This window comes from Botrytis porri (assembly GCF_014898465.1).
Source record: "Botrytis porri strain MUCL 3234 chromosome Unknown BPOR_020, whole genome shotgun sequence".
Classification (NCBI taxonomy): Eukaryota; Fungi; Ascomycota; class Leotiomycetes; order Helotiales; family Sclerotiniaceae; genus Botrytis; species Botrytis porri.
In genome coordinates, this window is record NW_024066094.1 from 210,943 (window position 1) to 235,552 (window position 24,610).

Genomic DNA, 24,610 nt, shown 5'->3' on the forward strand with positions numbered 1-24,610 from the left:
ACGTCCATCAAAGAAATCAAAGCACCCGATCTTTTAACGAAACATTTTTTGAACAACCCCGAAAACTCTCCACTCTCACAATACTGCAACCTGACGTGAGCAACTTTTGGATTCATAAAAGAATCCAATTCCTTCATCAATTAGCAACCGAAATGCCATTATAAATTTAGCAAAGCGAAATGTCAAATGGAGGAAATGCTGGGAAAAAATCCTCGTCTTGTATGTATTTCTCTAGCTAGGAGATATTTGCCCCGCCACTTCGAGTATATTTTACCTACAGACCAGTTCAATTCAATCTAATTCACTCCGGTAAGAATGCAAAACTAACATCATGTTCCTCGTCCAGATTTCCACTTCGGAGCAGGATTAGGATCAGGAATTCTCTCCGCCGTTCTCCTCCAACCCGCCGATCTTCTCAAAACCCGTGTGCAACAAAGTAACCATGCCTCTCTCTACACCACCATTCGCGAGCTCTCGCAGTCACCCAATAGCATTCTGTCTTTCTGGCGGGGGACCGTTCCCTCGGCTCTACGCACCGGATTCGGTTCCGCGATATACTTCACCAGTTTAAATGCGCTGCGACAGAATGTCGCAAGATCGAATCTCCTCCGGACGATTGGGGTCGTGGATCAGAAGACCATGGTACATTCATCCAGTCTACCCAAGTTATCGAATCTAGCGAATTTGACCACGGGGGCGGTGGCGAGAGCTGGAGCGGGGTTTATTCTCATGCCTATGACCATTATTAAAGTAAGATATGAATCGAATTTATATGCGTACAAATCGATCGTGGGTGCCGGACGAGATATATTCCTCACTGAAGGATTTCGAGGATTCTTTTCTGGGTTCGGAGCCACGGCGATTAGGGATGCGCCGTATGCGGGATTGTATGTGTTGTTTTATGAAGAGTTGAAGAAGAGATTGAGTCAGATTGTACATTCGTCGCCTCAAGTGGAGGGATTGGCTGAGAAGGTGGATTTGGGGCTGAGTAAAAATATGAAGGGGAGTACAAGCGCTTCGATCAATTTTGGATCGGGAGTATTGGCAGCAGGGCTGGCGACGGCGATTACGAATCCTTTTGATGCGATTAAAACGAGGATTCAGTTGCAGCCGAAGAAATATACAAATCTGATTATGGCGGGGAAGAAGATGGTGGTGGAAGAGGGGGTAAAGAGTCTTTTTGATGGATTGGGATTGAGAATGGGGAGAAAGGCTGTTAGTTCTGCCTTGGCTTGGACCATTTATGAAGAGCTTATTAGAAGGGCCGAGTCGGTTTTGAAGGGGGAGAAAGAGTTGGTTGTTTGATGATGGAGGAGAGAAATGTGGAGGGGTATAGACGGACTCGCTACTCACATCCTTTGACTTGACTTGTATAACACTAATTTTCAATACTCCTATAAAAATCGGAGTCATGATACTAACATTACTTCTGCATGTTTTGCTTGATTGTTTTTTATTATAGGGAAGAAATTATCGTTGTTAACGATCATGTCGTGGGTATTGAAGCTCAGTACATAACATATAAAAAAGAGATGAGAGTTCATCTGAGAAAAAAAGTTCAAGAAAATCGTGAAAGCAAAACGGACTCATTAACCAATCCACTCCATGTATTCATCAATCATCTTTCTTCATCATTCTTCATCCAAGCATCACGCCGTCCATTTCTTATTCCACACCCCCTTCACATTTCCCTCCCCTTCCATCTTACCTCCCAGCCGCCCACCTAACAAAAGGGCTCGGACTCCTACTCCCACTATGACTATGACTATGCTTATGCTTCCTCTCGATCACCAATTGCAAGTCATCACCCTTGTGATGATGTTTCTTCTTGTGGCGATCTTCAACGACATATTCTTTAACGTACTCGATGGTGTGTTGTTGATTGTGGGTGTGGGGTGGAGCACGTGTTTCGCGCAGTTGACGGGTGTGGGTCCAGAGGATGTCTTGTTCGTCTTCGGGAACCCAGCGTTTGATGAGAAGGAATTCGGGGTCCTGTTTGGAGGAAGGGGGGTTAGTAGATTATGTGGGTTGGGGGAGGGAATGGGGGAAGAGATAGATGCAAGGGAAAGGATAGAAGAAGGGGGAAGCACCTCTTTATCAAATTCATACGAAATTCCATAAACCCTCAAAGTCTCAATCGACAAATGTTTCCTCGACATTCTCGTATACGTTGGTCTCGGAGCCGCAGGTTGGATTTGATATTGCGGAGGATGTTGATGTTGAACTGGTGGCGGCGGAGGCATCTGGACTTGTGGAGGCGGGAGAGCCTTCCCCGCTTTCACCGCTCCGATTTGCTGTTCGTTCAAACCCGCTTTATGCAGATCTTCATGCAGACGTCTCTGGTATTCCTTTTCTCTCTCTTCCCTCTCGTGTCTCTCACGAGCCAAACGATCCGCTTCCTGCTTCTTAAACTTCTCGATAATCTCTTCACGTTCTTTGCGTTCGCGAGCCGCCTTCTCAGCTTCTTCCCGCTTATACTTCTCAATAGCTTCATCGCGTTCTTTTTTCTCGCGCGCGTGTCGCTCCTGTTCCATTCGCTTCATACGCTCGTATGTATCTCGAATTTCCTTATCCGCCCGCTCCCTCTCTTCCTGCGTGCGCTTCTCCTTCTCCACGCGCTTCTTCTCCTCCTTGAGAGAAAGCAATTCGAATTCTTCCCGTAACATGCGTTCTTTCTTCTCCATCTCTTTCTCCGAGCGAATGCGCTCTAGTTCTCCTTTCGTCACGCGTAGCTCCACATCTTCTCTCAATAACCTCTCGTTTCTCTCCCTTTCACTCTCCGCTCTATATCTCGCCAACTCCCCCCCATCCCGTACCAATCTCTCACTGCGCTCCCTCTCCTTCTCCAACCTAATCCTCTCGAGCTCCGCGCGCGTCCTCTCCAGTTCAAAATCATCGCGCGTGAAGCTCGGTCGGCCAGAGGACGACGGACTATGACTGTGCGAAAGACTCACATGACGACTGTGGCTGCGACTGTGATATTTTCGACGTCCTCCTACTTCCCCCACGCTTAAGCGACCGCGCGCGCGTCGCGATTCGTACGCGGATGAGGAGTCGCTGTCACTGTCATAGTCGTTGTAGATGCGGCGGGAATTATCGACGATGATGGGTTGAGCGATGGGAGCGGGGACGACGGGGGGAGGAGGAGGAATGGGAGAGCGTTCCCGATGGCCGGTTGATCTGGAGCGGCGGATTCCAGAGGAGATCTCGGGAGTGAGATAGGTGGTCGTGCCGTAGCGGTAGGCGGGGACGGGTGGGTATTGTGGACGTCGGTAGGGGATGGGGGCGGAGGGGTCGCGGGGCCGTGTTTCGCGGGAGATGTGAATGTCGAGTTCTTCGTCGTCGTAGTAGTGGCGGGCCATTATTTTTGGGGTACTTTCTCTCTTTTTTATTTATTTATTTAAGAAAAGAGAAGAGAAATTGGAGTTAAAAGAAAAGAAAAGAGAATTCTCTTGATAGGGAGACAATACTCGAAAAAGTAAGTCGCTATATATGCAATGCAGTTTTCGAGAGTGATTTGAATTTGGATAGATAGGCTACTTAGTTGGTTGGTTGGTTGGTCGATCGGTCTGACCCCGCGATGAAGCAAGCGACCGAGGGGTTGGGATATATTGATTGCGACGTTGAGATGGGATGAAATGGTGCGATAAGCTTTTTCAAGACGGGTCTAGTTCTTGCTTTGTCCTTCAAGCTTCAAATAGAGCTTTTCGTTTGGGGATTCTCAGTAGGTGGGATATCCCACTGTGTGATTTTGAAGTTTGGACTGAGATACTGGATGCTGGATACCTAGACAGTATATTAAGAGAAGTAAGAAAAGAAAGAAGAAAGGAAGTAGTCGTAGGCAGGAAAGACAGGGAAAGAAATCAAGCAGGTGTATTGTCAGCAGGAATGGGCATGGGCTTATTTAAGAGATGGTTATTGGATTGGATTTTGGGAATTATCTGCATCTGCATTTATTTAAGGTGTGTAGGTAGCTAGGTGTGGTTGGAAATCCCCCTCACTTCCCTCCGAGGAGCGGCTGAATGACTGACTGACTGACTGACTGACCGATTTACTTGGATTTGGATTTGAACTTGTGGTTGTAGTTGCCTGTCCCTAGTATTTATTTTGTGTATTACTGGGCTGTTGTATGAACCTAGTCTCTATCTTTGAATCATTTGTGAGTATGGAGTATTGAGTATTGAGCATTAATTACAGATAGATGAATGACCACGACGGATTTATAGAATATCCCGAGTTTCTCCCAAATATACACACATACCATCGTTCCAACAGAGCAATTCTCACTCCAGTCACTTATCCATGTCCTCATGTACGTACAGCCCTAACGGTAATAGTGGGGACGCCATCGCACTACTGCATCTTTGAAGTCAATGATATGCAGCTAAGCAACTAACCATCGAATCCCATTTAGCTTTCGTAAAGTGATCCTATGGTGATGAGGAGTTGGTGGGTAGGGATACACGATATGCTTGGTATTTAGGGTGTTGGGAGAGAAGTAGGTACCAGTGCTCATCCTAATGTCAATGCTGATGCTTGATGTGAGATTGGATTAGGCTCATTGTAAAGTTGTAACACTATGATTGAGGAGTTAGACTTTGATCACTTGAGGCTCTGGAGGATATTTCCCCACTGTAATGTAACCGAACGTTGGAAAAGGGTTTTAGGTTTTATGTGGAATCGTGGTTTGTTGGTTTGTGACGAATCTTGTATGAAGGGAAGGTAAAGAGTGGGATGGAGGGAAATAGCATGGGAGATAAACGATACACGAATCGCTGGGTTGGTAGTTTCGCGATACGCTATTTGAGATGAGAAGAGATGAGAAGAGATGAGATGAGATGAGATGAGATGAGATGACGATGGTGTAAAGATTGGGCATTCGAAAAAGAGGGATTGGAAAAAGGGGAGGGGTTGGGTTAGCGCTTAGATTTCATTCGCTTGGGCTTTTTAGCCCCCAACTTTGGAGTAGGTAGGACTCCGAGGGAGGAGAGTCGAGTTACATACCTTACTTTCGCATTTTGAATTATTGGATGATGAGTCTTGATGAACGAGTAGGTGGAAATTGGTATAGAAAAGATCGAAAGTTGAGGATGATGTTTGATGGTAGGACCTAGTGCTCGATCTATTTTGAGGGCTGGGTATTTGGCAAGTGCTTGATACCCATCCGTGTATGACAATGCCAACGAATCATAATTATCATAACACAAGTGGTTTTGTGATTTTGTATCATCTATTCACATGACATTGAATATTACCTAGTAGGTGTTTTACCTGTATAAGTTCACAACCTTGTATTACACTTATTCAGGCACTTTCAAAATCACGTCACTCTTGTCTTTCCTCCCAAGTGAAGTGAGAGAGGTTCAGTCATACACCATAGACTATTATTCAATCGGAAGGAAAAGTGTGATATGAAGTTATTGGGCTTGTTTGTTTCTACGGCATGTCTCTAAAGACTCGGGAGTTCATATGACTCCTTCACGCAGCTTATATTCCCCCTCTCCACACCCTCCAATCCCATATCCCACTATCAGTCAGTCAATCATCCATCCCAAGCTATGTCCTTCCAAAGATACTACCCGGCCATTAACAAGAGCCGACTATCATACCGATCACAGCTATTTCATAAACTCTAAATTGCAAATGCCTCGAGAAAGCGTCCAACAAGTATGATGATGCTTTTCATCAAGCACGGCCACCACTTTGAAGAATCCTCGTAATATTCTCCGTACTCTTCTCATACGTCGTTTCTAAATATTGTAATTTCTTGCCCAAATTATCAATATCCGATTTCAAGTCTTTAGTCTCGCGATTTAATCTCTTGTCTACATCAGCTGTAGGGCTGAAAACAAACCTGTCCAATGATTAATGCTTGTTTGTGATATCTGGCGAAGTGATCATGTGTTCCCACAACCGAAAAAGTAAAAAATGACTTGGGATCAGAGGAAGAACGGGTGGAGAGGAAAAGGTTAGAAAGAAACAGGAGTAGAAGGAATATAAATACATTTTACCAACTCCCTCATAGACATTGGTGTCAGGTGGTAACGTGGATACTTCGGTGGATGTGAGTTCGAGTTTACGGATTTCGCGTTGCTTGAGAGAAATTTGCGATTTAACGACACTGATTTGTTGCTCGGCTTGAATGGCTTGAGATTGAATTTCATTGACTAGCTATGGGAGTATTAGTGATGTCCTATTTTGAGTTTGATATAGTAAGATTGGATTGTGGAGGGAACGGGAGGGGAGGAGGCTGGAATGGAATGGAATAGAGAGCCTTCTTGAGTTTTACCTTTTGTAAAGCTTCGTTGGAGATAGACATGTTTGTATAATATGTGTGTGGAAGTGGGTGTCAAAGTGTTGGATTTTAGATGTGTTTGATGCTTCAGACTTTCCCTCAATATATTTGCTTCGTTGAATACTGGTGGTAGCTGTACTGTCTGCTTGCTTCAATATGCGTGGGGAGCGATTTTCAAAATTATCATGTGATTTGCTGATAAGGAGTTGCGATAAGAAAGGCGGTGGAAGTTGAAGTTGAAGGTCGATGGCAGAACAGGTATGTGCTGTGCCGTCAAGCTTCAAGTGATATTACGGAGCCGAGTGAGCGTACATCACACAACATCATTATGTCTTTGCCTCGGTTATTGTACCTCTCTCGTTGATCTGATCCATATTTCTTCGACACACATACCAAAATTTGATCATCTAAAGCTTATATTTCCAAGAAGAGAGCCATTCTAGAGATTCTATCAAAAAGGTAACATGAAGAGCATAGACAACATAGACAGATAAACAGCATAGACAGCATACCTAAGTATATCGTCCGTAGCTCAAAGAGTCGATGCAAACACTACTTGGGGAGATATCACAATAACCATTTTATACCTTGCTTTCCATGGTCGGCGTAGCATTAGCTAGGTAGTAGATCAGGTCTTGTTTTTGAAGAATGCCGGGCTGAAATTTAAGCGAATCTCCTTATCAAAACTATGCTTTATTCTATCTTTTTATGAATATATAACAATTCAAAGATACTCTAAAAAGCTATGAAAATCAATTCGTATATAGATTTTTAATCGATAATCAATTTAATAAAAAAAGACTACATTTGAAACTATAGTCTAAAATTGAATTTTGATTTCGAAAATAAGTATGATTTTATATGTATTAAATACTTATTATAGATTTCAATCAGATTGAAACGATTTATAAGAAACCTGAAGTTATATTATCAAATTCTTTATTAAAATCTACTAGAAGATTTGAGTTATAAATATATATCAATACTGATTAATTTAAAAATGAATTTCAAGTACCATGTATATCGATCTGGAACTTCTCAAAAACACGACCTGGTAGAGAGATATAGATAGACGAAATCGATTCAGAATTTACTACCAGTATTGCCTAGTACTTACTTACTACCTTGCTTTATTTGCTCTCTCTGATTATTGATCAGTTTCCTAGTATATCCTACACATGTAATAATAATACGGAGTATATCTTCCAATAAAGTTAACCTCAACCCTTTCTATCAATTCTACTTCCCGTAGCTTCCGGTCCAGAAAGCTCGAAATCATCGTATTTGATCCACCTTGCTTGGAATGACGATTTGCATTTTTAAGCATTTCTTCACATTCGACAAGGGTCGGCCCTTCACTTCCTAACACACTTCCTTCCGTACCTGGGAAAATAGTACGAAGCAGTGAAGAAAGTCGCCGGTACTTTAATAAGTGTAAAGTCAAAAACATATCCAGTTCCAATGTCTGTGTGCGTATTGGATCAACCTAGTTATTTTCAATCTTTTTGATTGTTCATTGTTGATTTTTTACTATTCAAGATATATTCAGTTTATCATTATTGTCAAATCAAAGACCCCTCCCCCGCCCTTGTGCGATCAACCATTGGATTTTGGATATATATATCCTCTTCACTACGGGCGATCATTACAGACAAACCCCCTCCTCTCTGATTGTCACAATGGGTTTCCATCTCCCATCGATACCATATCCTCCCGCGCGACCAGGAGAAGGTTATTGGGCTCCTGTAACCTCGACCATAAATTGGTGTGAAGGCAATACCTCCCACACTCAGACTTTACTTATTCTCGTCTAACCGTGAATGATAGAGGATTATTATGCGACTATATACTCTGCCGAAATCGTCAATACTCTTACCAACCTACTTTTCATATGGCTGTGCATCAAGGGCAGTCGGAACTGTTTGAAATATGATCATGATGGTGTATTCTTGGTGGCCTTTCTAGGTTATGGAGCTGTAGGAACAGGTGAGCTAGTTGGTTGATCTTGGCCAGAAGTCAAGCTGACATGGCTAAAGGTTCATTCTTGTTTCACTCAACCTTGAAGTGTAAGTCACATCTATCCTATGAAAGGGTTCAATTCTTGACATGATGCCGCTTCAGATCCCATGCAACTTGTAGATGAACTTTCGATGATTTATACTACATGTTTGATGTGTTATGCGACGTTCTCCTTCTCTCGTTCGCGCATCTTCAGGCAAGTATTAGCATTTAGCTTGATATTCCTGTCTGTATTCATAACGGTGAGCATAGTTTCGTCCTCAAGTTCTAAACTCCATGCTAAAACAAGAATCTCAATAGCTTTACTATCATTATCTCCAAGATCCGGATTTCCATCAGAATGCATTTGCGCTTCTCACAGCTACCGTGTTATTCCGTTCCATGTATGTGATGGAGGTTAACATACGTCCATCTCTTCGAAAGATATTTGCTACCACGGAACTTTCTCACGAACATCCTGATACTTCTCATTCCGATCGTCTAGCAAATGAAAAGAGACAATATGAAATCCTGAAAGAAATGTGGTTGATGGTTGGCTTAGGCCTTTCCATATTTCTAGGGGGTTTTGGTATATGGTCTTTGGATAATCATTATTGCTCGACGGTTAGACGATGGAGACATGAAATTGGACTTCCCTGGGGATTATTACTCGAAGGACATGGTTGGTGGCACTTGATGACGGGTATTGGCTCATACTTTTACTTAGTCTGGGGTATTTGGCTACGACATTGTTTGAATGACCGACAAGATGAATATGTTTTGAATTGGCCACATTACTTCAGTCTTCCGGAAGTGATTACACGCCCTGAGCATAGCAAGATTTGGAACGGAAAACGGAACGGACATACGAAAGACGAGTCCAGAAAGTCGGTTTGAAAGAAGTTATTGGTGATAGTTGGTTATGATCTGGGCCAAGAATACTATACCTCTCTAATGATAATGTCAGAATCGAGTGTGGAATCGAGTATGAGTAGATGGCTGTCTCATTACTGGTACAGCAGCATAAATATTGATACCCTTTTCTTTCTCAAAGGTTATGAATTATTTTCAGCCTCAGACTTTTGTTATTGATTAATGAAATTATATTGTTTTTGTCGTTGATGTTTTCTTTTCTTAGATCTAATAAATTCAATCCAAATATCCACCAGATCTGATGAGACCAATGAAAGAAATAACCCCCCCCGACCCCCCACGAAAATATAGCCTTGCCTTGCCTTGCCCAGAAATGTCATTGCCAGCCTTGCGCAGATCCAACAGGGTTATTTCTCAACGATGATTGGATGGATAATCAAATCGTGTCCAGTATCAAGGGAAGAGTCTCAGCCACGGCAGTGCGCAAGCAAGATTCAAAGTGAGTATACATTTTAATGAAGTATACGCGCTTTCTTTTCCCGCGGATAAATATGCGAAGATACCCAAGATATATTTCGCAATATCATCAATCCAATTCAAGAGCTGCTGGAAGTTAAACTTACTAAAAATCAAATTCCAAAAACTGTTTCGTCCTACGAGGCTACAGCCATTTTCTACTTCCGGGTCATGAAATGCAATGTATGATCTGATCATATTCAACAATCAACGAGAGCAACGTGTGTCAATTGGTAAGATTGAGAAATCATGACGAGTCCGGCGAAACAAGGTTCCTCAAGATGGGGTTTCTTGTCACAAGCAGTAGGAGGATTGGAATCAAGATTGGATATCTTATTGGCAGAAGGACAGGAAGGTCAAGCGAACAAACCAACGCCTGCGACTGGCAATACAAGTGCTGCAAAACCGGAGGCAGGTATGTAAATTGGTTCAAAGTTCTTGGAGTTGGCATTGATCTGACAGTTCCTCTAGCAATTTCTCGAAGCGCATCGAACAGTAGTAACAGAACAAACGATCGATTACAAGAACGTTTAGCAAGGGCGGTAGCTGCAAAAAATGCACAGAAGGCTGGCACACAGTCAACATCTTCGAATGTACCTTCGAGGACCGGAAGTCCAATTACGGTCGGCGAAAGTCCGAGGCAGAGTTTAGATGCGACTTCTAATCTAGGAGGGGATGAGGCTACGAAACGAGTTTCTCAAGATCTTGGGTCGACCACAATCGCGAATACTATTGAATTGGATACACCTACGGTACCTACGGTGGAGGTTCAATCGAGTACTCCAGTCGTCGAACTAACTCCAGAAATAACCACAGAACCGCAGCAAGCATCTCCCAATGTAGTTGCTGCCTTGAAAGCCGAACCCACGTCTCGTTTGTCAACAGATTCTACCACCTCTAGTATACCCAGGCAGTCTATAGACTCTATTCCACAAAATGATACGATAGCCAGTCCGTCCCTTGATGAACCACCGACAACCACTCCGGCAGCTGATCCGCTTCCAACGTCAAAAAGTTCGGCGCAACTCGAGGCAGCTCTTAGTCAGCTACAGTCAGACTATGAAACTTCAGAATTACAAAGGCAAGAGGAAGTTCATGGTTATATAGAACGCATTGATGCGCTTCAGGCAAAACTAAAATACTTGGCAAAAGAAAGTCTAGAGTCAGCTAACAGTGCTAAGAATGCTGCACCATCTGGAAGTCTGGAGAAAAAATTGGCCGAGAGAGAACAGCAAGTCATTTTACTCATGGAAGAAGGTCAAGCATTGTCTAAGAAAGAATTAACTCATATGACCACTATTAAAAAACTTCGCGCCAAAATTCTCGAGGACAATAAAGAAGTTGCGGAAATCAAAAGGAAACAAGAAAAGGCCGAAAGGGAAGCTGCATCTCTGGCAGAGCGCTTAAAAAGAGCCGAAGGGGCTGAGAAAAGTCTTAGTGAAAGGAATAATGTAATCAATCGACTTAGGAAAGAACTCGATGCAGTCAAGATTGAGAGGGATACCAAGGATATCGTTATAGCCAACCTCAAAGCTCAACTCGAAAATGACGCTGCTAAAGAGAAAGAAGCAGAAGCAAAAACTGCCAATGAAGCCTTGCAAGCCGAGAAAAAACGTGTTGCTGAGCTGGAAGATGATATTTCCAATCTCAAAATCGAGAAGCAACTCGTTAATGATAGAGCACAAATACAGATTAAAGAGCTCAGAGAAAAGATGGATAGAGAAGCAGAAAATGCTCGAATTGCAGCTCTTGAGATGAAAAATGAGCAACAAATGTTGGAGAGTAAATTAGAGATGATGAGAGCGAGAGCTGAAGAGGTTTCAACTGGTGCAACTGGTGATGCACAAGCGAAACTTTTACGTCAGATCGAGACTTTACAAACACAATATGCAGTTGCCAGTGAGAATTGGCAAGGTATTGAAGCTTCATTGACAGCACGTGCAACTAGCCTAGAAAAAGAGAGGGATGAGGCGACTAAGCGAGAAGCTGATGTTAGGCGAAAGGCTCGTGAGGTGGTATGTACTAGTGTTCAATTATTGTTGTGGACTACAACTAATCAAGTCTAGGCACTCAAAGCGAAACGTAATGAGGATGAATTGGAAGAGACTAGGTCGCAATTACCTAACTTCCAGCAAGAACTTTCCCAACGGACTGCTCAATTAGATGATCTCAAAAAGCGTGTTGAAGAAGCCGAATCTGCATTGGTTTCAGCCAAAGCCGAGTTCGAGGATGAAAAACAAACGTGGAACTCTGAGATGCAACAACGACTAGTAGAAGAGAAACAAAAATGGTTGGAGGAAATTTCTCTTAATGGTCGTGGAGAGTCACCTGTGACATCAAGTCGAAGAGGATTGACGTCGGAATACTTGGGTCTACAAAATATGCAATCAAGAAGGCCATCAGCTAGATCTACAACTGGCGACTTGGTAACACAAGAGAGATTCGTAGGACGTCGTCAATCTGGACAACCGACATCGAAATCGCCAGATCCGGGAACCCCCGTTAGACATGACTCTACGGCTTCTTTGACACATTCTTTTTCATTAAATTCGATTGCAACTAATGGGACGGGTGGAAGTGAGTTTAAACCACAAACTCCAAGTCTTCATACGTTAGATCATGATGATTTCTTTGATACCCATCGTTCTTCTTCTCCTCAACAAACTATTCATGATATTATTTCGACTTCAACTGCTGGTGCCGGTCCAACAGTCCAATTAGTTGAGAGAATGAGTTCCGCGGTAAGGAAACTGGAGAGTGAAAAAGTGGCGACGAAAGAGGAAGTTGCTAGACTAATTGCTCAGAGAGATGAAGCGAGAACAGAGATTGTAGCGCTGATGAAGGAGGTTGAAGCTAAGAGGGGATTAGAGGAGAAAGTCGAGGCGTTGGAAGAAGAGATTAAGGGGGTTAAGGAGAGGTATGAAGTTACGCTTGAGTTGTTGGGGGAAAAGAGTGAAGAGGTTAATGAGTTGAGAGGGGATGTGGAGGATATTAAGGCGATGTATAAAGAGCTTGTTATTAAGAGTGTTGGGTAGAGTGGGATTAGATGGAGGGGAGGTGACTGGGTGGGAAATTCCTTGAGAGGGTCTACAAATAAGTGGGATTTGTATTTCTAGTGAAACTTGGAATCATAGTCGGCTTATCTAGATATGAAGTTTTCGCGTGGTTATGAGATTAGATTGCGTGGTGTGGTTTGGTTTGGTTTGGTGCGGTGTGGCATGGCAATAATGAGATGAGATGATTTGATTTGAATGGGGGTATCTTGGCCGTGATGATGTACTATGCTATGCTGGGTAGGGCAGGATAGGACTGGGCAGGGTAGGCATGTATGTATAGATTTGTCTCCTTATGTATAGCTATAGATGAAGAATATAGTAGGGATGAATGATAAATCGAGGTGTTGAGTTCATACTCTGGGGAAATGAAAGGAAGCTGGATATGAATGTGAATAGATGAGTGGGGTGGGATGAGTGGGATGGGATTAGGAATAGAAGGGAATCTATATATGTATGTTAGTGGAAGAAGAAGTGATGATGAATAATAAATACAAGTAAGTAATCAATGTATACCTATTAATACCACGACCATAAAGCCTCATGAGGATACTATAGAGATGATAATCTATCTGGTTTCTGGCTTTTGGATTTTAGGCTCTCATTCTCGTTCTGATTCTGGATTCTGATTTTGGATATTATGTTATGTTATGTTACATCCCATCATACCATATTATATTAACCTTATGTTATATCATACTAATCTAACTCGATTTCTTCTTCTTCTTCTTGCTCTTGCTTATGTAGTTGGGTTTGTGATATACAATTTGGTAATAACAAATCATAGGTGTATGGAGAGGAAGATGGAGGATGGAAGATGGAAGTTTTTATGAGCTGATCATATTCTAATCTTGTTGCGTTTCACATGCCCTCATGCTCCGATCGTCATGATTTTTGAAGTGAGGTGAAGTGAAGGAAAATCTGTAGAAGTACGAGTAAAGAGAATTATATACATCCCTACCTATCTATCTATAAATTCTATATGGCTTGATCTGATGATTCTGCGCTACTCTACATAATGTGATGTGAAGACCCGTAGGTTATGGATATAGAGAATTATATACTTATGATTTTATATATCTTCCCTCGTAACCCGTCCCTCTGCGAGCTAGAATACTCACATAGTAGAAGGTTTTGATTATTCTTATTCATGAAATAATTCTGTGTAGATGCGACTGGGTTGGGCCGAGATGAGCTGGAAAGACCTATATAGTATGCACGAGTCATTTGTGTATACATTATTACGGGGTAAATCCTGTTCACGTTCATATATATATGTAAAGGTGGATTTTTCCATGAAAGTGGAAGATGGTGCTTGAGAATTGAATGATTGGATTATGTAAATGCTTGCATGTGTGTAAATGTATATACAGACTTGAGCTCGGAATTTCGTAAAGGTTACTGGAGAACTAGGATCTAGGTCAGAGAGGGAAGGGGTGAGAGTGAAAGGGGGAGTGTGAGAGGCTAGATGCAGAATTTTGGACGCTCAACTACCTGAGACTTAAGAGATTTGTGACAACTGACGAGGAATTAGATGGAAAAAGAAGATAGGGAGGAAAGGAGTAAAACAGAAGGGGAACAGAATGGTAAAAATGCGTTGATATTCACATCTGAAACTCTAGCTCTACTGCTTTTCTAGTTTTTTCTTGCTCAATGTCATATTTTAATTCGGGGGAACATCATTCATCATTCTTGTATATCAGTCTCAGAAGTTACCAAGATATGATATTGATCGTACGATGTTAAAGGTTTAATATCGTTTGTACTCACAGGCTCATGAGCTCAACATGTACATGTTTAACATCTAGTGAAAGGGATCAGAGATCTAGATCCGGAGTGGATACTTGAATATGAGGAGTTCCAATCTGTGAGTCATCATGGCAATTATTTACCAGCATAAAAAACAGCGAGGGTCAGAACGAAAACCTAGCTGTCATTCGCTACGGCAGGATCTTTGACTTGAAGCTTCCTCGAATGTATCGTAATTTAGATGGCTTAGACATATCTTAGTCTCAAAGGAGCAATCCACTCATTATCTGGCCGTCTATCCTTCCTCACGGAATCGTTGAGAAAGTGGACGTGACTAATAGTGTAGCCCTTTCTAGAGTCTGGATAAAACGAGCCATGATGGGGTAAGAAGAGAAGAAAAACACCCAACACTTCTGAATTGTACTAAACTCGTGAGGACAGACTTTATTGCAAACAAAACTTTCAGAATAATAAGTTCCTCTTCGGTCTGGTTACATAGAACGACCAACAACTCATGGCAACGGATATTAAACCATTGGAATGGGTTCTTGCCTTCAGCTTGAAGATCCATGAGATTCTTTGCTATATTGCACCCTAACCTATCGATGCGAGCCTAACAGCTTACCCCCTCGGAGTATCAGACTCAGGATAAACTGTCAAAAGCGTAACCTTGCCGTCGGTAACAGCTAGTATCTGCTTCCATAGAAAAGGAAATTCACAAACCACATAAAACGGTGTTTAATTAGTGAATAAGCCTAATTCCATACACCATCGACCAGATACAACCGCTTGGTTTCTCCATCTCAAGTACTCATCATTACATTCAATACTCAATCAAGTTAACATACAGAAATGACAGACCCTATCGTTGTCATTCATTAACCTCAACCTCGCTCACCACACCGCGGGGCACACAGCTGACTAATCACAAAGCTCACCTCACACAGCTCCATCCATCACCACACCTCGAAATAAATAGAGTAGTGTCCAACCCACCACTCATTTCGCATTTGAAGCTCTCAAACTCCACCGTCCTCTATTCGCACACCTTTCCGCATCCTTCATTTTAACCTTCCCTTCCGCGCTTCCAAAAGAATCCGTAAAAATGGCGCAAAAAGGCCAGCAAAGTTCGTTTCCCTCCTTCTTCTCCCCCTCTGCAATGCTCTCCAATGCTCTCTTCCCCCTCCCCTCTAAACCTCCCGCCCCCAAACCTAACAAAAAACAGTCGACCTCACCTCCCTCACCACCGCCCAATTATCCCAAGTCAAGAAACAACTCGACGACGAACTTGAGCATCTCACTTCTTCCTTCCAACAACTTCGCGCGGCGCAGAGTAAATTTAGAGAATGTTTGAGGAGTATTAGTACGGGTGTTGGAAAGACTGTTGAGGGTAAGTTTGTTTAGGGGCTTCTTCACATGTTTGTAGAGAAGAGGAAGAGAGAGGGGTGGAAGGGCAAGTCTTGGAAAGAGGAAAGCGAGGCTATAAACGGGAGCTGTAAAGACTGGGCTTGGAGGAAGGAAGTCTTGGAGGGAGAGCACAAGAGATTGAGAGCCTAGCGGTCTTGGAGATGGCGAAGAAGCTTCACCTGTCTTACGGCTCAAAAGATAGGCAGAATACTTTGCGCAGCTTCTTCTATTCTACTCCCCCCCTCCCCCCCCCCCTCTCTCTCTACGCTCAATCGCCTCGAATACTTCTCAACTATATGATTCCGCTGCTCAAAATCCCGGGAATGCAGCTTCTCAACCCCCTTCTCTGGATGACCCCTTCTCACCAATCAAATACCTCAGCCCTTTCCCCTTTCTTCTTCCCCCCTCATCTCACCCTACCCCCAAAACTCCACAAGCCTAATTCATATCTACATCGTACTTAAGCTAACAACCATCCCAATCCAATAGGCAAACCAATCCTCGTGCCTCTCACAACATCTCTCTACGTCCCCGGCGAATTAGCAGATACCGAAAATGTAATTGTAGATGTCGGAACTGGTTTTTATGTTGAAAAGGTACGACTGTTATTTTCCTCCATTATCCTTCTTTCCTCCATCATCCCTTTGCACTTCACTCAATTCCATTCAATACATCCCTTCCTCCCTATTCTAGAAATTACATGTACCCTAAACTTTCTCCAAACTTACACACAAACCTTAGAGCACCAAGGATGCAACCAAATTCTATGAAGCAAAAGTTGAAGAAATTGGAACCAATTTGAAGGATTTAGAAATTATAGTCAACAACAAATCAAACAGTCTACGCGTGGTTGAAGATGGTATGTTTCACTTTATGTTTTGGTTACAAAATCAATGAATTTTTGGCTAATCCCTAAGTACAGTTTTACGCCAGAAAGTTCTTAGCTCAACTCCAGGTGCTGCTTCAGCTTCAACATCTTAATATTTCTGCGCTATGGATGGAAAAGAAAAAAAAAAATGAAATGCCAAAACTCAAATAATCTCGTAAAGAATTCAATTCGTTCGAGACACCACTAAAATCGGAATGGTCAAGTCGAGGAAAATACCAAGTCTGAGGAATTCGCTATAGAGTGCATGCTGTATGTAGGCAGAGTGAAATTCCGATGATGATTGCTCTCATTCGAATATGGCAGCAAAAAGAAATGAGAAAGGGTTGATGTAATTAAACTTTAAAAGTGAGATCGGAGAGGTGATTCCTTCGAAGAGACTTGTCAAGTAAATTCAAAATAGTAAAATTATGAAAGCACTTGATGTGTAGTATCGATTTGGCGATTAGGCTCTGCTTTCGTTCATTGATTGATGGAAACTCAAGAGGAGTTCATCGAGCTCTTCGACAAAAGCTTCACATCCCCCAGCTGGAAAGAAGTTACTCATATCCCTCTGCCAGTCGCGCTCCATCGTAGTGTGATCATTCGCCTCCATATCTGTATCCCAAAGATCATGGAAAACTGTGACTCCGGCACAGATATCTGGCTCTGCTACAGTGCTCAAACCATTCCAGTTTCTGTTGATGGTGAATTCAAGGCAGTAGCCACCCTTTTGAGTCTTGAACCTATAGATGCTCTGAAGTGTAACCTTCTCGACACGTAGACCAGCCTGAACACGGGGAGTAATTCTAGGATATACGAATCCATACTTGTCTTTACGCTCCTCCATTCTTCGAGTATTTAATCCCGTACGAACGTATGGTTGCAAGCAACTTTGAACCAAGTCTTGAAACGAGCTATCGACTACGGTGCCGGCTGTCTCACTGATGATTTCAATGGTCCAATCAACTTGTCTATGGGTGTTCTATTAGTAGGTGATCAAGAATTCGAGGATCATCAACTTACTCAATGTCAATAGTCACAATCTCCACGCACTTGTTGCGACGTTCTTCCTCAACAACTTTGACTACACCACATTGGTATCCGCCATAAACCGTGTCAATGTCTGCCTCAATCTGGAACATCTGGCCTGATGAATTTTGTACGGCGAGGATCGCAGCAAATTTTGGCTTCACGTCCTGCAAGTCGTAGTCCGTGCTATTCCAAACCATGAACTTGTCAAGTTTTGACTTCACATCGGCCATCATGTGAATGACAGCTCGAGGATCAACACTGAGTACATGTCAGCTTATGAATAAACTTTTGGCACATCATAGACTTACGCTTTTTCGAATACGCCCCTAATTCCTTTACGAGCCATCATCTTCCTGAAAGCATCCCAATCTTGTTGGCCATCAGTCAGGACTGTTTGCCAGCGTGTGAGATGTAGTTCTCCAAAATGTACTCGCATCTGCATGCGGTCATTGAGACGAGTGAGCTCGTTGAGATGATCGCTCAACTTTTCACGGAACTGCTCGACGGTGGCTTCCACTTTTAACGAGCGGCGGGGGCTCTGTCTCTTCAACTCTTCATTGGAAGAAATCTTAGAAAACTTGATCTCAGAGACATGTCTTTGGCCTTCAAAGCTGATAGATGCTTTGAGGAGAGTAGACTGAGTAGAATATCGGGGCGGTACAACAATGAAAACAGTTTCTTCCATGTTGGCTCGAGTAAGAGCACTATCAGCAGCTTGTCGAATACCTTTGATGACTTCAATGATGGTGGCTTCACTGGACGGTGACACGGCAGAGATTACTAGCCAGCGGCGGGCACGATTCCACTGGATAAAGACTTTCCAACTGGTCTTTAAATGGTCAAGGTCCTTCAGTTGTTCGCCAAATAAAAGCCCTGGGTCTACTCCTCTCACTGGCCATTGATAGAATCCCTGTGGTAAATCAGTATCTAAAAACAAGTGAAGCAATAGATAGAAGGGACTTACGATGGCTGAGAATACCTCTCCATCAGCAGGCTTCTTCAGGAAACGTGCTGTGTTGGTGCGCGAGCTTCGGTCATTCTCAAGTTGCAATTTCTTTGCTTCAGTCATGAGACCAGCTGGGACGGCCCAAGCAGTGCTTGAATGGAGACCTGGCTCTCTGTCTTTCTTAACCGGACGGCGAGGTAGTTCCTGGTCGGCACGATGGTTATCTGAAGGTACATGGCCAGAAGAGCCAGTACCATCGCGAGAATGTCCTCCCCGAGGAGCATTCTCGACCAATCGTCCTAATAGTTATTAGTATTCTTCGTGGCAATATACTTGTCAATTGAGCGACTTACCGTTACCACGTCCCGTGGATACGGATTGGTGCCCGCCACGACCAGCATTGCCCCTCGAGTCACCTCGAGTGACTCCGCCACCGCGGTGGCTGCCATTTCGGCCGCTACCACGATCAATTGTTCCACGCCCGCGTCCACGAACATTGACATCGATCCTACGACCACGTCCACGGGTAGCATTGTTAATGCTACGACCGCGACCACCTCCACCGGTGTCGGTTCCTCTGATTACCGAAGCCGATCTAGAAAATTCCTGTCGGATAACAGGAGCTCTAACTCCGACAGTTGTCGGGATGGGTACTTCTTCGGCGTCGCCCGCCTCCGATTCCGCACACCAGGCGGCGGCGTTATGACTCTCATAACTAGTAAATATTAGCTATATAATCGATTGGAATAATATGATGATAATATGATGAGAAAGAAACTATGCATACGTCGCGAGCTTGTTTGAAGACATCTTGTCGATCTGTAATCGATAATTCTTTCTTGGAGAAGAACAAATACGGCAACGAGTAATTTTAAGAAGTGGCACACGATGTAGCACACTTAAAAATAGTGAGAGATTGGTCTAGCAGTGAAATGTAAGATTAAACCAATTCAAGAAGGAAATGGAGGAGGATTGAGTTATGTGGGGGGAGAAATGAGAGGTTGAGGTAATTTGAAGAAGAGTTTGATAAGAACAGCAGTGATATCAAGATAGAGTCAATTTCTTGATTGCAGAAGGAATTTAAGAATCAGAAATTGTGGTTGTCGTTGTCAAAAAGAATTTGAAGAAGAGAGTGGAAAGTGGAAAGTGGAAAATGGTAAGTGGGAAATGAATTGAAGGCGGCGAGATTTTAGGTTGACAATAATATCCCATGGCAACCGAACAGGAAGGAAGAAGGTCAAGCTCTTTCCAAATTCCAATGTAGGAAATTAGGCGAGTGAAGAACAAAATGATGGGAACTTCCTACTTCCTCAAATTCACCATCAATATCTAATGTAAAGCGGCGAAGAGCCAGAGAGGAAAGAGAGAAGAAAGTGATTCGAATTGCCATTTGTAGGTATTGGTTAATTCCGATCTTCGAGGATATTACGAGACTTCAAGTAATATCATTCCTTTCAACTTTCAAGGTGAAATGTAAATAATAAGAAGTGAAAAGGGTTGTCTGCTTCTCTTACCTCAACAGTCCAATTTTCAATGGCTAAACTTGCCAATCGGCCTCTACAGCGGGGAAAACCCGGCGAGAATCCAAAAGGAAAGAGACCTAATGTGCCATCAGTGAATTGTTGTTGAGATGCTGGTTACTTCTCAGAGATTACGCAAGTAACGGAAATCTTACATCAACGATGTGAGTGTTCTTGACTTTTGGCTTGCATACTTCAACATGAGAATATCGACCGACAACCATATGAAAAAAAATGTTTTCAGATGAAAGCCACTCTTGAACAGCTGTCTCGTATGAGGATCTACCGATCGAACAAACGCACATAAAGTGCTATGTGACTCCAATGCATATGCATCTATCCGCGCATAAGCACAAACGCTCAACATGGATCACTTAGGCCACATGCATGAAAGAGAAGTCTTGAGACATCTGGCAAAGGGTATCTTCTCTGAACCAATCATTATGTTTGACTTTTGGTTCAAGTCCACACGTACAAATCAACCTGTATACCTTGACTTCAAGCATGAATATGCAGTCCACAGGATATAACATTTTGATGATTGACGATGTGCTTATTCCCTTCCAGGTAGTCTGGCTTGGTAAGTTGGGTATGGAGATGCATGCTTGTTGATCTCTTTGTATAACGCTCGAATGTAACAGAAAGGAATTGTGCAAGAACCTACAACAAAAGTATTTGCTCTCTTCTCTACATCTCTCATTAGTCTATGGTTTCATGTGGATTGCCGATATATTGTTGTTGTGAATCCTAGGATTGACAAAGTTGAGGACTTACTTAGCAATTGTCGGGAGAGAAAGTTCTCCTCTATGGCTTCTCACAGCCCAAAGAAACCAGAGTCGAAGAGGACATCTTTCTTTGGAAAAGAAAAGTCATTGTAAGCGGTCATATAAAGAAGAGTCTTTGAATGATGGGACATATTTTTGAGGTATGTTGATACATTATTATACAATGTGGAAAAGTTGTGTTCCAAAATAGCGAATTAATAAGGATTGTGGGAGGGAGGGTTCTTCGAAACGAAAGACAAATTATAAACTCCAGAGGAAGTTGTTGTTAGCTTAGCGTCGGAGGAACACGGGAGGTCGGCCGCATCTGAGCCACCATCACACTATCACACTATCAAGGTATCCCGAGGTCACACTATCTAGGGAGGCTAGAGGTAATTCTTGGGTTCCAAGGTTGTATGTGATATGTGATAGATATGGATGGACCATTCTTATTGTTTGTCATCCTGGGAGATGACTCTCTCTACCGCTGTTTTCGGGATGAGCAAGAGTTGCACACTTATTATTATTATTAGTAGGCATGTATTGGGTATTCAGCAGCAGTACTGCTTCTATCGATCAATATAACAGCAATTGAGTATCAGTCCCTATCTCATAGATCTCAGAGGGGCATACATTTGGGCACCTGCAGCGAAGCGACTTGTAGCCTAGGTAAGTGCTGGAAGAGAAAGGGAATGAAGTTGGGTGTGGATTTGATGAGATCAGACCCCTTGAAAAGCCATCAATCAATACCCCTAGGGATGTAGTAAAGCTTTCCCCGCACTCCACTAATTTCAGGTACAAGCTTAAATAAAACATGGAATCAAATGTCCACCATACAGGCTTTACATTACCTAAACTCAAATAGGTCAATCAACAACACCTGCCATATCTTGGGTAAATCCGATGAAGAATAGGTACCTACCGATATTTAAGATGTCACCAACTCCAATACTACCTCCGTCAAAGGCCATACCTCCTCCAGCAAAGGCAATTGTACCCACAGATGCAAAAACACGATTAAAGAAAGCTGAGAATGCTAGAAAACGTTTGGTAGCTGGCCGGACGCTGAGAGAGGATTCGGATCAAGACGAGGGCTCGGACGACGAGGCTGAATGGCAATGGATATATGATGACGAGAATTCCGAAGAAAACGCTTCGCCATCGCAGACCAGTGCTAAAGGGGGCGAAGATTCATCAGCTAAGAGAACGCGTCGGCTCTCGAAAGGTGCAGGAGCTAGGAGGATTGTCGGTGCCAGGGCTGGAAAGACGGTCTGCAGGATTACAGATTGTGTTTTGATAAATAACGATACTTCGAATACAAATTGGGTTGGAATTATCTCAGGGTTTGACGAGGATGAGGGCTATGACGAGAATGCCGAATCATACCATGATATAATGAAAGCCAATATTTGGTGGTTCTGTAGCCCAAATGACATTCACAATAAAACGAAGAAGCGATTGGATTTTCTGGAAGTAAGTAGATTCTGTGTTTACATCTTGCTTCTTGTTTCTTTAGGCTAACGGCTATAGAATGAGCTCTACATCTCTTCTGATCTCGATACAATTTCACTGGCGACCATCAATGGCGTAGCTACGATCCTATCCGAAGATGCATTCAAAGCCAACTTCCCAACTGGAAAAATACCTAGAAATCGAAAAGAAAATGGGAAAACATTCATATGTCGCCGAGGATTACACAGCAAATCTGTCACATATACAGATGAATTCGTGTGGGATGATGTATACCACAATACAGAGGAAAGTGTTGAACAATTGATCGAGAAGATCGAAAATAGCTTGCCAAGCAACAAGAGAAAGAAACTGGTCGTCCCTAACCTTAAGAAGAAAAAGAAGCTTGATGACGATGGTGACGCAAGTGTGGCATCTGAACATGATGATGATTATGAAGTGGATGAAGAAATCTTATCAACACCGAGGAAAAGGCAAAAGACTACCAAAGCTATAACCCCTCGAAAACCACGCACACCCTCCAAGCTACTTACTCCCAGTCACAAACGGTTCGTCATAACAATTGGTCAACAGGATTCCCAGCTGACATTATTTGTAGGATCGTCGTTAAGAAGCCTTTAGAATTCACGCCCCTGGGAATGCGTATGCTCTCACCATCAGTTAATGCTTCTCCATTTCAAACAGCTCGATCACGACTTCACGTTTCATCCGTTCCTGATACCCTTCCCTGTCGCGAAGAAGAATTCTCATCGGTATATACACATCTTGCAGCTGCTATTACAGATGGTACTGGCTCCTGTATATATATCTCTGGAACTCCGGGAACTGGAAAAACTGCAACGGTACGAGAAGTTGTGGCACAGCTTAATGCATCTGTTTCAGCCGATGAATTAGATCCTTTTATTTTCGTCGAGATCAACGGAATGAAAGTAACAGATCCGCATCAATCATATGCATTGTTGTGGGAAGCTCTGAAAGGAGACCGTGTGAGTCCAAGTCACGCATTGGATTTATTGGAAAGGGAATTCAGCAAACCATCCCCAAGACGAGAGCCATGCGTTGTTTTGATGGACGAATTAGACCAACTGGTAACGAAGAACCAAAGCGTGATGTATAATTTCTTCAACTGGCCTGGTCTGAGGCATTCCAAACTGATTGTACTCGCTGTGGCCAATACCATGGATTTACCTGAGCGTACCCTTTCCAACAAAATCTCTTCACGTCTGGGTATGTCGAACCGACCTTTCATCTTCGTTCAACTACAGCTAACATTGAACTCTAGGTCTAACTCGTATAACCTTTCCCGGCTATACCCACGAGCAACTTCAAACAATCATAATCTCCCGTTTAACTGACGTTCCCGCCCACCTGATCCACCCCGACGCAATCCAATTCGCTTCTCGCAAAGTCGCCTCCGTATCCGGCGATGCTCGTCGCGCCCTTGATATTTGTCGTCGTGCCGTCGAAATCGCCGAATCGGAATCACTATCCATCCCGAATACACCTTCTAAAACACCGGGCAAAGAAGAAAAGAGGGGGAAAGGTGTAGTCAGCATAGCGACGGTTAAGAAGGCTATCAATGAAGCGACATCGAGTCCACTGCAACAGTACTTGAGAGCCTTACCGTTGGCGACAAAAATGTTCTTGGCTGCGTTGGTATTGAGATTGAGGAGGGCGGGGACAGGGGAGTGTCTTGTGGGAGAGGTGGTCGATGAGTGTAGGAGGATGGCAAAGCTGGATACAGGGGGCAGTGTAGTGGGGTTTTTGCTTACGGGTGCTGGAGCTGCTGGAATCGTTAATGTTGGAGATAAAACTAGAGGCAAACAAGCAGGAAAAGGAGCAAGAGTTCAGGGAATGGGCGAGGCGGCAATGGAATTAATGGAGGCAGGTGTTATAGGAATAGAAGTGAGAAAGGCAGAGAGGATGGGCAAGGTTCGGTTGGGAATTGGAGAGGAAGATGTTAAGGTTGCTTTTAAGGATGATCCGGAGATTAGGGGCTTAGGTTTCGTGGGATAGGGGTAAGGGTAGGAGTAGCGAGAGTTTGGGAAGGGAGAATGTGTCAAGATAGATTGGATTGGAATGCATAGATAGATACAAACACGGTTAAATTGATACCCAG

At 43.2% G+C, this 24,610-nt stretch overlaps 8 protein-coding genes across 8 annotated transcripts; 5 read left to right on the forward strand and 3 right to left on the reverse strand.

Annotated features, from left to right (window-relative positions):
* Positions 1-179: 179 nt before the first annotated feature.
* On the forward strand, positions 180-1,305 carry EAF01_011221 (uncharacterized protein; the record flags this gene model as incomplete). Its single annotated transcript, XM_038919478.1, has 2 exons — positions 180-219; positions 347-1,305. The coding sequence occupies 2 exons, from the start codon at positions 180-182 to the stop codon at positions 1,303-1,305; spliced, it is 999 nt and encodes a 332-aa protein (XP_038764992.1).
* Positions 1,306-1,440: 135 nt separating this feature from the next.
* EAF01_011222 (uncharacterized protein) lies at positions 1,441-4,263 on the reverse strand. The gene is made up of 2 exons (XM_038919479.1): positions 2,091-4,263; positions 1,441-1,992 (listed from the first exon to the last, which is right to left on the reverse strand). Exons 1-2 carry the CDS (start codon positions 3,360-3,362, stop codon positions 1,705-1,707), a joined length of 1,560 nt encoding a protein of 519 aa, XP_038764993.1. The 5' UTR covers positions 3,363-4,263; the 3' UTR covers positions 1,441-1,704.
* Positions 4,264-5,685: 1,422 nt separating this feature from the next.
* Positions 5,686-6,319, reverse strand: EAF01_011223 (uncharacterized protein; the record flags this gene model as incomplete). Its single annotated transcript, XM_038919480.1, has 3 exons — positions 5,686-5,854; positions 6,005-6,171; positions 6,290-6,319. 3 exons carry the CDS (start codon positions 6,317-6,319, stop codon positions 5,686-5,688), a joined length of 366 nt encoding a protein of 121 aa, XP_038764994.1.
* Positions 6,320-7,974: 1,655 nt separating this feature from the next.
* EAF01_011224 (uncharacterized protein) lies at positions 7,975-9,190 on the forward strand (the record flags this gene model as incomplete). Its single annotated transcript, XM_038919481.1, has 5 exons — positions 7,975-8,068; positions 8,123-8,281; positions 8,332-8,361; positions 8,417-8,556; positions 8,615-9,190. The coding sequence occupies 5 exons, from the start codon at positions 7,975-7,977 to the stop codon at positions 9,188-9,190; spliced, it is 999 nt and encodes a 332-aa protein (XP_038764995.1).
* A 741-nt stretch (positions 9,191-9,931) lies between these two features.
* Positions 9,932-12,717, forward strand: EAF01_011225 (uncharacterized protein; the record flags this gene model as incomplete). The annotated part of the gene is made up of 3 exons (XM_038919482.1): positions 9,932-10,097; positions 10,154-11,697; positions 11,749-12,717. 3 exons carry the CDS (start codon positions 9,932-9,934, stop codon positions 12,715-12,717), a joined length of 2,679 nt encoding a protein of 892 aa, XP_038764996.1.
* Positions 12,718-15,589: 2,872 nt separating this feature from the next.
* Positions 15,590-16,872, forward strand: EAF01_011226 (uncharacterized protein; the record flags this gene model as incomplete). Its single annotated transcript, XM_038919483.1, has 5 exons — positions 15,590-15,611; positions 15,710-15,874; positions 16,381-16,487; positions 16,633-16,750; positions 16,814-16,872. The coding sequence occupies 5 exons, from the start codon at positions 15,590-15,592 to the stop codon at positions 16,870-16,872; spliced, it is 471 nt and encodes a 156-aa protein (XP_038764997.1).
* Positions 16,873-17,222: 350 nt separating this feature from the next.
* EAF01_011227 (uncharacterized protein) lies at positions 17,223-19,547 on the reverse strand (the record flags this gene model as incomplete). The annotated part of the gene is made up of 6 exons (XM_038919484.1): positions 17,223-17,730; positions 17,783-18,049; positions 18,100-18,701; positions 18,756-19,036; positions 19,091-19,452; positions 19,525-19,547. The coding sequence occupies 6 exons, from the start codon at positions 19,545-19,547 to the stop codon at positions 17,223-17,225; spliced, it is 2,043 nt and encodes a 680-aa protein (XP_038764998.1).
* Positions 19,548-21,954: 2,407 nt separating this feature from the next.
* EAF01_011228 (uncharacterized protein) lies at positions 21,955-24,507 on the forward strand (the record flags this gene model as incomplete). Its single annotated transcript, XM_038919485.1, has 4 exons — positions 21,955-22,494; positions 22,552-23,039; positions 23,090-23,718; positions 23,774-24,507. The coding sequence occupies 4 exons, from the start codon at positions 21,955-21,957 to the stop codon at positions 24,505-24,507; spliced, it is 2,391 nt and encodes a 796-aa protein (XP_038764999.1).
* Between the last annotated feature and the right edge of the window lie 103 nt (positions 24,508-24,610).

Bases quoted from the DNA above. Each gene is read 5' to 3' on its own strand.
- EAF01_011222 (XM_038919479.1), bottom strand. From the start codon at position 3,362: ATGGCCCGCCACTACTACGACGACGAAGAACTCGACATTCACATCTCC. The intron at 1,993-2,090 runs GTGCTTCCCCCT...TCCTCCAAACAG, and splicing joins CGTATGAATTTGATAAAGAG to GACCCCGAATTCCTTCTCAT.